This window comes from Penicillium digitatum, chromosome 6 (assembly GCF_016767815.1).
Source record: "Penicillium digitatum chromosome 6, complete sequence".
Taxonomy (NCBI): Eukaryota; Fungi; Ascomycota; class Eurotiomycetes; order Eurotiales; family Aspergillaceae; genus Penicillium; species Penicillium digitatum.
Window position 1 is genome coordinate 874,226 of NC_089389.1, and position 17,308 is coordinate 891,533.

The 17,308-nt window shown below is 44.6% G+C and overlaps 3 protein-coding genes and 1 non-coding gene across 4 annotated transcripts; 3 read left to right on the forward strand and 1 right to left on the reverse strand.

Moving 5' to 3' along the window:
- Window positions 1-889: 889 nt before the first annotated feature.
- On the forward strand, window positions 890-1,005 carry Pdw03_rRNA32. The gene has a single exon (XR_010715628.1). It is a non-coding gene; the product is annotated as a 5S ribosomal RNA (ribosomal RNA).
- A 2,619-nt stretch (window positions 1,006-3,624) lies between these two features.
- Pdw03_5338 (Alpha-acetolactate decarboxylase, putative) lies at window positions 3,625-4,335 on the reverse strand (the record flags this gene model as incomplete). The annotated part of the gene is made up of 1 exon (XM_014683493.1): window positions 3,625-4,335. The coding sequence occupies one exon, from the start codon at window positions 4,333-4,335 to the stop codon at window positions 3,625-3,627; it is 711 nt and encodes a 236-aa protein (XP_014538979.1).
- A 1,266-nt stretch (window positions 4,336-5,601) lies between these two features.
- Pdw03_5339 (Acetolactate synthase) lies at window positions 5,602-7,173 on the forward strand (the record flags this gene model as incomplete). Its single annotated transcript, XM_014683492.2, has 1 exon — window positions 5,602-7,173. The coding sequence occupies one exon, from the start codon at window positions 5,602-5,604 to the stop codon at window positions 7,171-7,173; it is 1,572 nt and encodes a 523-aa protein (XP_014538978.2).
- Window positions 7,174-13,374: 6,201 nt separating this feature from the next.
- Pdw03_5340 (Pectinesterase, catalytic) lies at window positions 13,375-14,621 on the forward strand (the record flags this gene model as incomplete). The annotated part of the gene is made up of 2 exons (XM_014683491.1): window positions 13,375-13,507; window positions 13,558-14,621. 2 exons carry the CDS (start codon window positions 13,375-13,377, stop codon window positions 14,619-14,621), a joined length of 1,197 nt encoding a protein of 398 aa, XP_014538977.1.
- Between the last annotated feature and the right edge of the window lie 2,687 nt (window positions 14,622-17,308).

Consider the following 17,308-nt stretch of genomic DNA (forward strand, 5'->3'; position numbering starts at 1 on the left):
ACAAAGGCAGCTTCCCCCGGTGGAAGCGGCCCAGCACCCCTCTATCTGCCGAACTTGAGAGTGCTCGCTGCGAGCAACTAGAGACTCTTCTTCAATACATTCCTGTGAAGATGCTTTCAGCAAAGCAGGCTTGCCTCCATCATTCTTTTTGCAGTAGAAGCTCACGTTACTCTGGACGCCCCCACTGAAGTAGTAAAGCAGTTGCTAACAATGCAGATGCGACAAGAAGTACTTGAGGTATCGCAAATATAGCAGATTCTATCTCAGAACATAGTATAGCCATCGTGATGGAGTTTGCCGCATAATTTTGGGGATGTTTTCAGGTCGAATTGAATTAACTTTTTTTGTTTTGCTAAATAATCTACACTAATTAACTAATTTTTATCTTTATCGTTAAATAAAGAATCTATTGGTCATATTAGATTGTAGTTTAGTTAAATAAATAATCAATCACAATTTAATAAATCATGTATTTAGTTGAGATAGCTTGATGCAAGAACTATTTATAGTACCTGCTTTGAATAGTTAAAGCCAAATACATCTGGAGCTGAGTAAGCAGAATTATGTGTACTACTTTGAGCGTATCATATACTTGCCTTTCGATGTCGTCAAACGCAAAAATTGCGATGCTCCTATGCAACTACCTAGAAGCCATACTGATTAGACTAACATGTTCCTAGTATCCACCTTTTTGTCCCAATACCATCGAGATGATTACCAGATGTGCGTACGATCTTATAGTTCAGGTGAGAGGGTCAGTGTAGGTGGTCGCACGACTTGGGTGATTCTCACCCTGTATATAGTGCACTTACCTTTCCATATTATCACACACTACCTACACCCATCTTTTTGTCCCACATAGTTCTCTTCCACACGAAACTTGACACATACGACCATAGGGTGTGGAAAACAGGGCTTCCCGTCCGCTCAGCCGTACTTAAGCCACACGCCGGTGAGTTAGTAGTTGGGTGGGTGACCACCAGCGAATCCTCACTGTTGTATGTTTTTAGAATGTCGTTTTTTGATTCGTTAGGAAATCCCCTCTTGCCGTCCTACTCTTCAGTCCATTTAGCCCATTCACCTGAATGCCCTGAACACCACTGTTCTACACCTGAATAATCCTTCCCCTCCTGTACTGGTTTTTTTTTTATCACAGGCGTGTTGCTTTGATCACAGCTCTCTGGTACTAATTTCTACTGGTTGACACATGTCCTTAGAAAGAAAGAAAAAGGAGGGCCGCCTAGGAGAATCAAACTTGATATTGAACATAAATTAGCTGGAGGTCACCCACCCAACTATTAAGTAAGTCATTATAGTTAACGTATTCGGTAAGCGAGCTGGCCATGTAAGCGAGCTGGCCACCCCAACCAACTTCTTAATTTAAAATGCATTTATCTCAACCAAAACGCCATTAAAGTAAACATACTAAAATCATCTATCTAGCTAGGCATCTATTAATCTTATGTCCTATTTCTCCACAGCCACTACACTTTGGCGGGGCCCGCGCACGTGGTTGTAAAGCCGGCGAAGGGCTTCTTCGTGGAGGGGGAGGAGGTGCTTCAATTGATTCCACCGGCTCAGTAATCAATTGAGAAGCTTCTTGAACTGAGAGGCCTTCTTCAGTAGGTATCTGCCTCCGGGATCTAGTACGCTTTTGCTTCTGCTTCTCGTTGGCGGCGCGTAAATCCTTGTTTTCTTTGGCGAGTAAGAAAGCACCTTGCATTTTAAGACGGAAGCCTTTTACAAGCTGGTTTAATGCACGATCTGACGGGCTAGGTGGGCTTCGAGATCTTGTACGAAGTAAATCTTTGATTGATGAAGTTTGAAGACCTAGTTCTTTATCCGTAAGGGCTTAGGGCTTGAGACTTATACTCCTTTATGTAGGCTGCAATGCGATGGACCGATTCGGATGATTGACTGGGAATGTTATAGAAACACATTTCAGAGTCCATCTATTGGCAGATAAATACTACATGTCGCTACTATGACCGTGAGCTATCACGTGCCTGTCCGCTTTCTAGATAAGCCCAATCCTGTGCCTAGGCCTCGCCAAAACCCGCCCACCGCCCAAACCCGCCCGCGAAATCCCAGCCCATGGGCCGGGTTGGGTCTTAGTCAGCAAACCCGTGGGTGAGTTGTCATCCGGGAAACCCAACCCAAGACCCCAATGGGTACCCGTGATTACCCAAAAAAGCAAAAAAAGCTGACTGATCATTTTACACTAAGTTATGCAGTAATTTTCGATTATCTAATTGTTTCGATGGCGTAACTGATAGCTTCTAGCTGAGAATTTTGGAAAGGAACATGAAGAATACGACTTCGGGAGGACACTGAGAGGGTCCAAATCACTGATTTTAAATTATCGAACTAAAGATAATATTTTGGAGCTCACTCGAAAGATTCTCAATTGATGAATTTACATAAAATGATCAATGTGGCCTGTAATCCCTTCAGATGTGTAAAGCACGGCGATGGGGGCAGTGATCTACATGTAGAGAATATATATTTCCAGATCGATGGCGCTCATTGTTACAGTGTAACATCCACCCAAAAGCGTGACAGAAATAAATGACCAAAATTACATCGGATGACCAATCAGGTTTATCTACGATTTATGCATGTTTTTGGGTATTTTGGGCAACCCGCGGGTGCCCGCCAAGAACCCATGGGCGGGTTCATCAAGGCCAAAACCCGCGGTGGGTTGCCCATGGGCGGGTAAGGAAATTGAAAACCCAACCCAAACCCGCGTTTGGCGAGGTCTACTCCCAGTACTTAGTCTAGCTAACCTGTAGATAGCTTCTCTCTCTTACAACGCATCCAGAGATCTCCAGTTTCATCTACAGCTTCATTTGTAGACTGAATACTATCTCTCTCACTATCATAGCAGGATATCCTATTGGTGATTTAGATATTGGGTGTATATAACATAGTTGAGTGTGGTGGGTTGATAACTGAAAACTTGTTGGATGCCTCAGGCATCACATGTAGGATAGACCAACTAGATAGTCTTCCTTCCACTCTCACCTTCTCTCTCTCCCCGTCCATCCAATTGAATACTGTTTTACCTGCATACATACTATCATTGTATTTGCATCAAAACTGGAATGCCCTGATGGCGAAAAGGAGTCGATTATGTAATAGAATGATATCATCCAAGTGGCTACGGTGCCGATCCCCACCCGCAGCACCTGGCAATGGCCACCGTGGCCACTTGGATGGGTACCCATTCTTGGCAAAACAGTCCCCATCCCCAACGGGAGCCCGAGGAAGAGCTTGAAGGCTATGAAAAGACCAATGAAATCTACTTCTTGTAACGGAGTACTCCGTACTTGATTGTACAAAGCCATCATCATGCACCGGATTCTCCCAACTTCCTAGGCCTCTCACCCTAGAATACGTCTTCATCAGACAGGATTGCTGAAGCTTCTGTATAATTTTGGGTGGGTCATGTTTTCTAATTCAAAGAGGCCCGAGTTGAATAGGCAGACAGCTGAAGCCTGTGACATCTCGGGTTCTAGATACAATGGATGGTGCGAATTTATCATGTGATGTTCTCGTCTTGGCTCATTAGATAGAATCCCCAGGCCAACACTGCCATCGGATAAACAATTGGATAGTGGGAAACTATCCCCCTTCCGCCGCATGAAGGTCCTCCTCCCTGACACGTCCAATTACCTCCTCATTGAAGTCTTTGTTCTGAGGCAACTCCACCGTGTACTCACGAATAATGGCCGCTTGGAGTCTGACGTCTCTTGAATCAAACTCCAATACGTGGCCGGCTCGAGTTTTGCATCGAGACAAAAAATGTAAATGGAAGCCCTTGACGCTGAATCCCCCACTGAAAGCCGGGGACCAAAATCCAAAGAGAGTACCCTCGATATCTCTATGAGCCAGGACTTGCTGTCGCTTGGCCAACTCTGCGAGAGACTCCCGGGGCTTGGACTGTGCCGCTATCACACGAAACTTCAGATTGTCGAACAACGCGTCCACACGAATTGACAAAAAACAGTTTTGTCGGGAAGGAAGCAGAGGCTCCAGTGCCTCTGAAAGCGTGTCCAAAGTAAGAAAACGCAAAGACTTCTCCATGGTAGGTCTGAATCGAGTGATCATGGCGAAGGGTAGAACATCAGAAAAGTCAACTTTTCGGAGCTCCTCGCCTGGAGGAATCTGGTAGGCGTCGCCATCGACAATTACTATCTCCCCGTTCAGATTGGAAACGGTGCCGAGGCCATGATCGCCATTGGTGAGGATTTCTCCAACGGTGATTCCAGTTTGGCAGATGCCAGCCATGAGAGCGCTAAGAACCGAATACTGGTAGAGGTTGTTTGCCGCCATTGTCGCTTTTGGCACTATCGAAGAAGTCAAAAATGATTCCTATGACAGCACCGCTAGGGATTCAATAAATAATTATGACTATTACCGGTGAAAAAGCACCGTGTCTGGGGTTAATAATGTACCCTCCGGTGTTGCTGATCAGTTCCTTTTGCTGATCTTTCGCAACTGTGCCACCTAGGTCATTATCTTCTCTTCTCATAACCTCAACAGGAGTGATATTGTGAAATGCGCGAAAGCAAGAAACCGACCGCAGTTCTTTGCAGGGACCGTAGTGCTCAGGGGGTTACACAGCATACCATCGCCTTGGTATGGTGCCCAATCATCGCCACTCCCAGTGCTCCCATTTCCTGGGTTATCTACATGGCGGATCGTTACACATTATCATATCGACATAATCTGAACTCTGTAGATTGGCTCCTCTGACCAGATCCCCTGAACTGAACTCAATCACCTCAGAGCACTACGATTCTAGGCTTCCTACCTAAGCGAATGTTACGCAGCATGGGTGTCGCCTATGTAGAAGCTCGAAGGACTTGAAGTCAGCGATTGTGCTTTGAACTGTTTGACTGAGCAGAAAGAAAATCCGAAACCTTGCGCGTGACACCATCAGGGCTCCTGGGATACGAGCGAACTGTGGACATGTTCCTGGTTATCGAATTTAGTTTCGCTGATCTAAAGCTTCACTTCTCTTTTGCCGGGGCCCTGGCGCCCCCAGTGCACGAGTCGCTATACGTAGTTAACCTTATACCAGTAGTAATATGCAATAGGACCAAATTGGCTGATTGCACACTTCATCGCCCGTGCCTGTGGTTCATAGAACGGTTGCACAATGATGCATTATACTTTGTACAAGTGAGTACTTGTTTTTCCGTACCAAGTCCAAGATTTATTTCCTAAATTCCACAGCCTCGGTCTTAATTTAATCTACATTATAAGAAAAGACTTATAAGAATGTCCTTTTGTTGATATTTAGGTGCTGTTCAAATATTCAGATTGGTCTTAACAATGACAAACCACCACTCCGATGGTCTAACAGGGGGAGAGATTCTCTGTGAACTGCTTGCCAGTCATAACGTTGACTATGTTTGTACGTGAAACCTTCCTGGACATACCACCGAAATTGTCTGATGGATTAAAGTCGGCTATCCCGGCGGTGCAGCCCTTCCCCTCTTTGATGGGATTTAGAAGACTAAATTTTTTCGTTTCATTCTCTCCCATCATGATCAAGGTGCTGGTCATATGGCCGAGGGCTACGCCTGCGCCAGCATGAAGCCGGGTGTTGTTTTAGTAACCTCGGGGCCAGGGAGTTCCAACCTCGTAACCCCTATGCTTAATGCTCTTCTAGACGGCACGCCAATGATTGTGATTTGTGGCCAGGTGGCAACTACGGTTCAGGGGACTGGTGCTTTCCAGGAGATTGACATTATGGCAATTGCCAAGATTTGCACAAAGTGGTGTGCTGCTGTGGAGAGAATTGGCGACCTGCCGAAGATCGTTGACGAAGCATTTTACCACGCATCCTCGATACGTCCAGGGCCAGTCCTCATATCTATTCCGAAAGATATCGGGAAAGCGATTTTTGAGCCGACACATACCACAAATCCTCTAATCAGAGCGCCGAGGTTGTTGAAGCAGGGGATACTCAGACAAAATCGAATAGTCTTGAAAAATAGCCTTAGCACCCCAAGTATCCAAGAGGACATCGATCACATCGCGAAACTTGTCAATGATTGTCAGCGTCCGATCATATGTGCTGGCCATGGAGTCCTCACAAATGCATCTGGCCCGACCATGCTATCCCAGATTGCAGAAAAGGGTAGAATCCCGGTCACGACCACACTCCTCGGACTTGGATGTTTTGATGAAGCTCATGAGCTGGCGTTGCATATGGTCAGTACCTACGGAGCACCATATGCAAATTACGCCATCCAAAGTGCCGATGTGGTTCTTGTATTTGGGGCCCGTTTGGATGAAAGAGCCGTAGGTAATCCACTCCATTATGCCCCCAACGCCAGGGAGGCAGCTCAAGCCAGACGAGGGGGAATTTTTCAGTTTGATTTCACCCATAGCAATGTGGGGAAAATTATCAAGCCGACTCAAGTCGTCATTGGAGATTTGTCTGAGGTTTTGCCAATGTTACTTCAGCGCTTGAAAAGTGGCCGGAATCGAGAAGAATGGCTAGATCAGATTGAACGGTGGAAAAAGAAACATGCTTTTCGAGTTCCCCCAGAAGGCATGCATGGCCACGCCTCGCCTCAACAGACTATTGCGGAGTTAGATCGTCAAACTTCATCATTAAAGCACCGCGTTACTATTACAACAGGCGTCGGGCAGCACCAAATGTGGGCTGCACAGCGCTATCGCTTCAAATATCCTCGCTCATTCGTCACATCTGGCACTCTGGGTACCATGGGCTTCGGTCTCCCCGCTGCGATTGGAGCCCAAATGGCTCGACCCGACCACATAGTGATTGATATAGATGGAGATGCCTCATTCTGTATGACCATGGAAGAGCTTCTCACTGCATCACAATATGATCTCCCAATAAAAGTCATCGTGTTTAACAACAACGCGCAAGGAATGATCGCACAGCTGCAGCAAGCCGACTACGGAGGTCGGGTTTGCTACAACCGTCAGGCCAACCCAAATTTTGTTCAGTTAGCTCGGAGCATGGGATGTGAGAGCCAGCGATGCGAATATGCCGGTGAATTGTCGAGATGTATCCAGTGGCTTCTGGAGTGCCCGAGACCTGCATTACTTGATGTTGTCATGGACGAAATGAAAATGCTTCCTATTGTGCCGAATGGGAAAGCTTTGGACCTGATCACATTAGAGTAGGGCAATTTAGGGCTTTCATGTGATACTGAGAGATGGGATAATTTGACTATAGAGTAGGAGCTCTACAATTAATAATCCGGCCCTTGTAGAACCAACGAGGGCCTTGAAACGGCGCCTATGCCCTCGAAAGAACTTGAATGTATCGGTAATAGTACCTTGGGAGTTCTAAAGTAGATTCTTAGCTTATCCCTTTTGCATTCTAGTTATTAGAATCTTTAGGGTATTTTCTATGACAAAAAACCAAGCTTCGCTATATAGATATTTATAAACCACTAGCTATCCTAGGAAGTAGATACCAGCTAATTCTTAATCTAGTAGGTTACTACTTATAGGTAGATATGCTTACTAAGATATTTGCTTCATAGGCTTATAAGGCTTTAGTTAAGGCACTTAAGCTACTAGATGTCTATCATTTAGTGAACAAATAGATTCCATAAGGAACTAGAGCTTGATGACTTCTCGGAAAACCAACTCGGTGGCTCCTAGGTGGTACGGACCTACCCGTCACCAATCAGTGGTGCCCCACCGGGTACACAGATGGGCCACCAAGAGCCAATAGATCTATCTGTCAGCAGATCACGTGCAACACTGTATACACTGGCGTTCCCAGGTATCGAAGGAAAAGGAAGTCCCGATCATGCTCACTGAGCAAGAGCATGATCCACCCTGAGTTGGACTAAAGTCTGGTGTGTATGTACCTCGATACATCAGCAACACCCTTTGGGACAACAAAGACATCACGTGACCGTGACCCCAGCAGTGACTCCAGGGGAGTCACCCAGGGAGTAGGAAGCGAAGAACTCTGAAACGTTTGGTGCTTCAGAGGTGGCACCATTGAGGCATTTGTACCTATCTCATGGTGGCACCACACATCTCGACAGATTTATAAGGACACCCTTCCATGTACTTAGTTTAGTTCCTTGTCTTCAATCATACAATGTTACTTGTGTTTACCTTTGGAACCACGTTGACTCGTTAACTATATTATCACTTGACAACACCTACGAGCAGACCAATACTGCGGTATAGATCTACTCGGCGCTCTACCTGGCATCGTTCCTCGATACCCTCAAAAGGACTTAGGCTGGAATAAGACTGTGCGCAGCAACAGCTCGGTTGAGAGGCAGATCGTTGACGTTGGAGGATCAGCACAGGCAAGTATAATCAGGAAGCTTCTAACATAACTGTGACCAGTTAGGCAGTGCGTAACACTAGGGGAGTAAACTAGCCGGAAAACCTCTTCTCTAGACTTCGGCACAACCCACTCTAACCCGGACCTAACTAGACTGCAACATCGCCCGTCCATGGGCACTAGAAAGTCTCCACGGCCCGTGGGCCTTTTGAAATTTGACACCCATCGCCCACTGTCATGTAAAAATAATGTAAAATTTACCCTACTAGGCTATTTTAAATATATGATTAGTTCTTGGCAGTATCCATGTTGGAAGGTCACGTGACCACCACTGTTTGCTCCCAGTACTTAGTCTCAGTCATAGCATGTAGATAGTTTCTCTCTCTCTCAACGCATCAAGAGATTTCCAGTTACATCTACATTCATCGTAGATCTCTAGTATCTCTAACAATCCACTTTGCCAAGAGTGCCCGCATATATCTTGGCGACGCTAAAAGTGTCTCCACTTTAATGGGCGTTGTCGCAGTCTATTAGGCACTAGTATTATCTTAACTATATAGATATATCCTTCAAGATTATCGGTTTAAGAGTAGTACTTGTTAGGTTTTAAGCGACTAGCTATAAATACTTTAAGTATATCTAATTTATATAGAATATACTTAGGTTCAAGTGGTGCCTCTACTTTAAAAAAGTGATTAAAGAGGGTGTTATAAATCTTAAAGATAAGATATGTAGTGACCTCCTTCATCTTTAAGAGCTCTATTATATAGTTAAAGAATAGCCGAGTGATTTAAAAAAGATAGTTTATTTAACACTATTCTTAATTATTAAATATCTCCTTTTAGTTATATTCCTTATAGAAGGGCCAGAAGAAACTATATAGTCTCTTTATATAATAAAGTATTAAGAAGGTAGAATTCTACTAAGTTCTTGAGTCCTAGATTAGAATAAGCTAGGATCCCCTTTCTTAAAGTCGGAGAAAGGCCGCCTAGCGTTACGGACTTAGTTTCAGGGTGCGGGTTGGCAGGACGGTATGATAGGAGATGGCTAGTAGGAACAGGTCATAACAGATCAGATTCCAATTGACAGGTACAGGCAGGAGTAGACTTCCGCAAAGCTCGAAAAGCCCGAAACCCGACCCTTTTGAGGGTCGAGTCGGGTCGGGTTTCGGGCTTTTCGAGCTTTGCGGAAGTCTAGATACACCCTATATCGTAGGATAAAAGGAAGATGTCAGGGTGCGGGCTGGCAGGACGGTATGATAGGAGATGACTGGTAGGAACAGGTCGTAACAGATCTGTTGGAAGGTCGCGTGACCACCACTGTTTGCTCCCAGTACTTAGTCTCAGTCATAGCATGTAGATAGTTTCTCTCTCTCTCAACGCATCAAGAGATTTCCAGTTACATCTACATTCATCGTAGATCTCTAGTATCTCTAACAAGATCAGATTCCACTTGACAGGTACAGGCAGGGGCAGGCTATTATACAAGACGTAGCTCCAAGAGCTACAACAGGATCTAGAACTGAAGTTCAGATAAACAGGTCGGAGATCACGTGCCGTGATCTTCCTCTAACTAAGCATCACGGTTCGCACCGTGACAAGGTAACGGCAATAGAGAGTAAGAAAGAAGGCGCTAGAGGATAGGTAGGGATGAGATTAAGTAGAAAAGACTATAGGAGGAAGATAAGAAACCATTGATAGAAACCCGGTTCGAACTTACGATAGTGTAGAGACTTTAAATCCACAAAAAAAAACCACCGACATTGACTGGTTTTAAACCGGCGATCTTAGAAGTGTATATCGGCCCGGCGGCTACTGTCGGAAGGAAAGATTTTTTAGGGGGAATAGTCCTTCTCATCATGTATGAAATAGCAAGTAGGACGGAGTTAAATGACCGCCTCCGGGAGGCGGTCAGTATTGCCGTCGGGCCAGGACTATATGTTCCTACCCCTCATGTTTTATTAGTTTCCTTAAGAAATCCATCCTAGGAGTTCAGTTTATCTCTTTCACCCATCAGTTTGCTTTAGGTCCTTTAGATTTTCCCTTCTGTCGGAAATCAGTAAAGTGGTCCATCTGGAAGGCATCAGGCAAGAATCTCTGGAGGGGAAGCTGACTCGCTGAGGGTGGGTCATGTTTCGGCCTGACAGCTACCACTGGACTATCGGATAATATCGTTATACTTAGTATATAGATTAGAATCGACGTATAGCTATAGCCCGTTATAGAACATCTATAACGGGCGGTCGGAGAGAGGTATAATTTAGCGATATAGTAAAAAAGAAATACTATAGGAGGTAAACTAAGTTTGAAGTAGAATGGACGAACGACAATAGAGAAAAGCGATCAAAAAGATTTAGAAGATAAAAATTAAGGGAGTGGATAGCCTAGCGGGGGAGACCTCTAGGCACTGTAGGGATTAAATTGGGGGTGGGCACGCCTAAATGCACCCCGGAGCGCAAGGCCTAAAAGCACAGAAAATATAAATCACCATAGGAGAATAACGACCTGTCGGAAATTGATGAAATTTGCCACAGTTCAAATCGATAACTCCTACACTATATGTGCCAAATATTAGACAGATCGGAGCAAAGGGTAGAGAGGAAAGTTGATAAAAAGAACGGAAGGTGGTTTTTGATGGGGTGGTAGCAAAGTGGAGGCAGAGACAACAGCCAATCAGCGGTGGCGAAAATGGAAGCAAAAAAGCGAACTGCAATTACATACAGTTGACTATTCAACTAGATCAGTTGATCCTAGGAGCTCTCTATAAAAGATATAGCTAATCATCAGTAAGACTAAGCTACCATGTATAGTTAGCTACTATTAAGCGAGGTTTAAAATGATACATAAAAACGATCTTTTTTATATGGTAGAATTGGGGTTTTTTTTAAATACCTAGAAGATTAAGAGTAAGAAGTTTGCATCTACCTAATTAAGAAGGCGGTAGATGCCAGCAATACATAAAATCTCATTTTAGTGTGCAAGTATTACATGCCAAGAAATCAATGTGGCGTGCATGTATTAGCGTCCCTTCTCGGCCGGGCTGTCATAGTAGGGTAAGCACTAACTTGTTCAGAACTGCCACTTAATTAATCACTTACTCTATCTACATAGTAAGCTTTTGCTATCAAGTCACATCAGTTCTTCTCCGTTTGGCAAACTTCATATGTATAACCTACATAGATTGAATGCTACACGACAAAATTGAATTAGGGTTAGATTAAGCACGTCTCTACACCGCTAGTTTTGGCGTTTGTGAATTTCAACAGGATAGACTATTGTAAATCCACCGCAGTCGCCTTATGGCAGTTGGGGGGGGACCGCACCAATGAATTTCAAAAAGTGGATCTGTAGGTAAGCCTTGCCAAATTCCATGGACCCACTCCCAAAAAAGTCTTGGCATTGATTTTTGACCGCCAAGACTTTTTTTGGGAGTGGGTCCATGGAATTTGGCAAGGCTTACCTACAGATCCACTTTTTGAAATTCATTGGTGCGGTCACCTCGACGAGTGGATAGTCGCAATGGCGTAACGTGCGGAGGGGAAGACTTGGTGTTAATTGATTATTAACTACTCCGAAAACCAGCGACCGCCTACTTCTAAGTGCCTAACAAAAACCCTCAAATAGAAGAATTTCCGATCTTTTCGACGGAGCTAACTGTTGCTCTATATACCTAGAAGCATAGCCTAGAGAAGACGACACGATCAACATAGGTGTGATCAATTGATTCATGAGTGTGATCAATCAATTTATGAGGGTGATCAATCGATTCATGGGGGTGATCAATCGATTCATGGGTGTGATCAATCAATCCATAAGCTGATATGTCTCATATTCTTAATATAAATGTTAAGTCAAACTCATGTTTAGTGTTGAAAGTAGCATTTGCACTATTCCTAAAACTGCTTGCTACGTCAGTCATAGGGCATTTATCTGATCCTCTGTTAAGATCTTTCTAAAAATCTATCTGATATTTAGCTATCTTATATGTGTGACTTAAGCCAAAGAAAAAGATGAGTAAAATAGGAATCGAACAGTGGTACAACATAGAGGAAGATCCGGTATGCAGATATTTTTGCATAGTTTTATTCTGATTTAATTACCTAATTCAGAATCACAGGTCACGTGATAATACCTGCCATAGATGAAAGCGCACAAGGTAGGTGCGCCCACCCTTTTTCTGACAGATGACTCCACCTGCGTTCTGACCTTCAGTTCTAGATTTATATTACAGACTGGGAATTTTTGCCGAAATCCCCACAATTTCCCCTGAAAATGAACCTTATTCGCCCTTTTGTACACCGTCCTTTTATACACCGTCCTTTTATACACCATCTTTTTGTACACCGTCCTTTTACTTCGTATACACCGTCCTTTTACTCCGTATACACCGTCCTTTTGTACACCGTCCTTTAATACTCCGTACATAAGTGTCAAAGCACAGATCGCATAGTGATGTTAGAGACCCTGTGAAAGGATGTTGTCTCAATTGCCTTTGTACTTTGCATCTCCTAATCTCCGAGAAATTGCCTAAGTAGATACACATCGTATGCAAGGTTTCAAAATGTTCGGGTTGACTCAGATGTTGAAATCAACAGTCGCTAGAAAAAGCCCATTTTTATGTATTACATTGCCTACACTTTATTGTAGTTTGATCCCAAAGGTAATCTGGAAATCTAGATCGCCCGAATTCTATCTATTTGATCGCTTGGCGAAGAGTGAAGCGCTGAAGATTAGACACTGTTGGTGGAAAATGTACGGACCGTACGCTATGTTGTACGAGCCTGATGTTTTCTAATTTGCATTTGCGCCGAAGTATCGCCGGCTGCGCCAGATGATGAGCTATTTGCGGGACTACGCAGTAGTGTTCTCTTATATGGGGATACCTTAATAAATGGCAATCACATGGAAAGCAACGTGCCAAGAGCTAATTTACTAAATTAGGCTAACCGCTATACCATGAGGGATCTCCACTATAGCTTCAAGGACGTCCTTTAAAGCCATCGACAGAGCCTACGAAAACTGATCGTATTCTACAAGACAATTCTTTTACTACCTCGGTGACTTCTAAAGATGCGCGTTTCATCGGTTTTGGGCTTTACTGGCCTCTCAGTGGCTTATGCAATCTCGAGCCTTGCTGTCCTTGCCGCAGCGGCGCCTGTCATTGCTGCGCCTGCATCGGACATCTCTGCATCAACTTCCTCTAGTGAGTGAACTCGAAGTACTAGAAAATCAACAGTACTAATCATTTTCTAGCCTCTGCAACGATTGATGATGTTAAGACTTACTCCCCGGGTGCTGATACCACCTGGCTTGATTCAACCCTGATGGCCGCCGGTCGAAAGGCAGATGCGGTTAAGACTACCTTCGTTGTCAACCCAAAGGCCGGTCCATACAAGAGTGTCACTGCTGCTATCGCTGCCCTGCCTAGTGATGGTCAAGAATACACGATCTACATCACGGCCGGTACATACAATGAACAGATCTCCATCACTCGTGCGGGAAAGACCATCCTTCGCGGCGAGACAAAGTTTGAGAATGATTACACTGAAAACACCGTCACTATTTCCTACTCCAATGGTAAATTGACCAGCGCAAGCAAGGATGAAGAGACACCGGTTATCACTGCGACAAACACCGACGGCAAGGGACTGGCCATCTACAACATCAATTTCCGGAACACCTACCCTCAAACACCCAACACTGCTGCTCTTGCTGCCGACTTCTATGGCACCGTGCAGGCCTATGGTTGCTCCTTCTATGGCTTCCAGGACACACTTCTTGCCAACAAGGGTACTCAAGTGTTTTCCAACTGTTACATTGAGGGCAATATCGATTTCATTTGGGGCTACTCCACCGCCTATTTCTACCAGTCGGTCATTGCATCGAACACTCCTGGGTCCTGCATTGCTGCAATGAGCCGTCCTTCTTCTGCCGCCCCTGGAGGTTACGTCTTCGACTCCTGTGTCGTCACCTACACCTCTAAATACGGTGAAACTTTCGAGAACACTTGGCTCGGCAGACCCTACTCCTCTTACAGTCGTGTTATCTACATGAACTCATACCTGGACAAGCACATCAACTCTGAGGGCTGGCATGAGTGGTCTGTCAAGTCTCCTCAAACTGAGCACGTGACCTTTGGAGAATACAACAACTCCGGACCTGGAAGCTGGTCTGGTGGCCGCGCGTCGTTTGCTACCAGTCTCACTAAGGCCCAGGCAGATGCCTACAGTTTGTCCAACTGGGTTGGAGGAACCTCTTGGCTCGACATGGCAGCTTATGAGTCCGTTCCGTCTTACAAATTGCCTAGAAGCTTATGAGTACGTTCCATCTTACGAAATGCCTGAACGCTCATGAGTACGTTACGCATTACCACTTGACAGCCACGACGGCCTCCACTGCTACCGCTGTATCAGCTGTTTCCGCGGTGTGAGCTCACCTATCCAACTGTTTGAATCTTCTATGTCACATAATCCACCTTTACATAGTAGTAGACTAGTTCTTCTTTCATCTTGTTTGTAACAAAATGGAAAACGAAAATGCAGGGTATTGTACCTTCATAAAAATATTTACTAGACCGTAGATTGAAACATTAATCAACGCCACTGTGACAATGGTGAAGAGCGCTTCCATTCTCCCTGCCTTCACTAGCACTGTCATCGAGACCTCTACTGTAACTAACCATCCTTCAGTTGGTATCACAGATCGTGCTACATCCACTTCCACAAAGATTATCAAGAATACTTCCACTAGCACCGTTATAGCCACAAAGACAGCTGAGTGCTCTTGATAATACATCTTGCGTTGGGACACTTTGAACCTTAGAGCTTCCTCGTGGTCTTTCAGTCTCTTCTGTTTCTTCTTCATTGTCTTTCTTCTTCTTTGCATTCGATCTTGATTTCCTTTGTTCAATGTTACTTTTTTTGGGCTCTTCTGCCGATTTTTTCTATTTACACAGCAATGCGCATTCGGAGCGCGGACGTTACTTTGTGTTATGACTCATAATTGGTCAGAGCATGGGATTGTTTGGCCCGTTGTCTGATAGACTCTAGGAGAATCAACGGAGTTCAAATTTTTAGAAGCAACGGCTTAATCCACCCTAGCTGAAACTTCCTTCTGATTAAGCGCAGAACGAATCAAGTCGTCAATTTTCGAGCTCTTGGTCGTACTACTACAGTCTAATGCTGTCTTTGCCTTCACTGTTGCAGGGCTTTAGGTCTTGCCGTGGTCCGAAGACGCGTAACAGCGGATGGAAACATGCACTGCTCCAGGAATAGATGTGCTGAAGTCAACTTCTTTCAACCGTATCATTCTCTTTTCTTCCTTTTCTTGGTCCTTAACAATTAGAAACTTCGGTTTGAGTTGGAGAATTCAATTAAGACCATAATGTTTAAAAAGCGCTTAGAGCATGCATGAATATGATCTATCTCCGCTCTAGATCAAAAAAAATCCTCTGGAGTAGTGAAGACCCTTCGATCAAATTACTATTTTGTCAGAGGGCCTCTATATTTGCATCCAGGCGATACCATAATCAAAACAAAGCAGTGCAGAAAATTACATATTGGGCCTCCAGCTAAGCAAAGATGGACGATCCTCTCCCCACTTCCTGGTTTAGACCATATTCCGTGCCTGGTACACACGAAGATCGAGCAGCTATCGTCCTTATTTCTCTGCCTGCGAAGGGGCAGAGTGGCCAAAGTTCAAATGCCTGGAAATTCCTTGTTAAATTAAAATGCTTAAATTACTAACAGTGGGCTTAATAAGTAAAGCATCTAAGTTTAAAAGAATGAAGCTATTCCCACTTTATAAATCCTAGAATCCCCTTTTTTCTCGGCGTTAAAGCCTTTTCACTTCATAATTATTCCCCTCTCCTCTCCTCTCCTCCTCCCCTCTACCACTCCTACACACTTACCCTAGCCACCGCTTAAAGCTTCTATCGAGGTAATCCCTACGTTATTACTACTCTAATTACTGAGGCTAACCCTACTACTATCGTTGCTAAAAGACCAAAGTCTAACCTATACTATCCCGCTTGCCTAGCCGCCGAACCCTAACTTTATATAGTTTTTATCTTTTTAGGAGGGTCCGAGTAGCTTTATTTATGGTAGAAGGGAGAAGATAGAGGACCTTATCTTTATAAGGCTTAAGATTGATATATGGTGGCATTTAGTGCGGTCGGGGTCGGTTTTTAACGCCGGGGATTCGAAGAAACTGATGATATAGGGGGTAGGAATAGCTTCAATTTACAGCACACGGTATAGAGCGGTGTCTAAAGCGGTCCATAATTCAGCCACCTTCAGGCATTTCCAGGTATCAACCCTAAAAAATCCGGCATTTGACCTTTGGCCGCTCTGCCCCTTCGCATCTGCCAATCCCTCTTCCTGGTGATCCTCTCAATTGGTCCCGCAGCCGAATTCCTCAGTAGCACCTGTTAAATTGCCTAGTGCTTCTTCGCCAGTGCTCTCATCAGCGGTCTGTCAACTTCCTAATCTCCTTGTTGGAGTGCTTGTTTGCTATGGATTAAAACTGGATCGGCTCGGAGATGGATTGCTAAATCTTGCTGGAAACTGGTTGAGGTTCAAGGCTTACTGCCAACTGAGCTTGATGTTTGATTTTTTGGGCATAAGTTTTAGCTTTCAGATCGACTGCTAGTATCACAGAATGCGCAAAATGCGGATCGGGCTGCGACACTTCTTGTTCAAGATCAAGGCAGTTGAAACAGACCGGTGTAGGTGCGACGAAGGCTCGCAAACACGGAAGCATTTTCTTTTGCAGTACCCGCGATATATATACACCACACGGGCCCTCCTCCAACAGTTCCAGTATATGACACTCGAGGACGACGACGAATCGATAGGTCTCGCAGCAATAGAGCTAGGTGTAGAAGACGATGGGTATTAGGCAACGACGAAAACGAAGCTGTGTAACGAGAAACCCAACTAGAGTTGATAATTTTGCCAATCAACAACTGGCTAGAAAAACTAAAATATCAATTAAATCCGAGGTA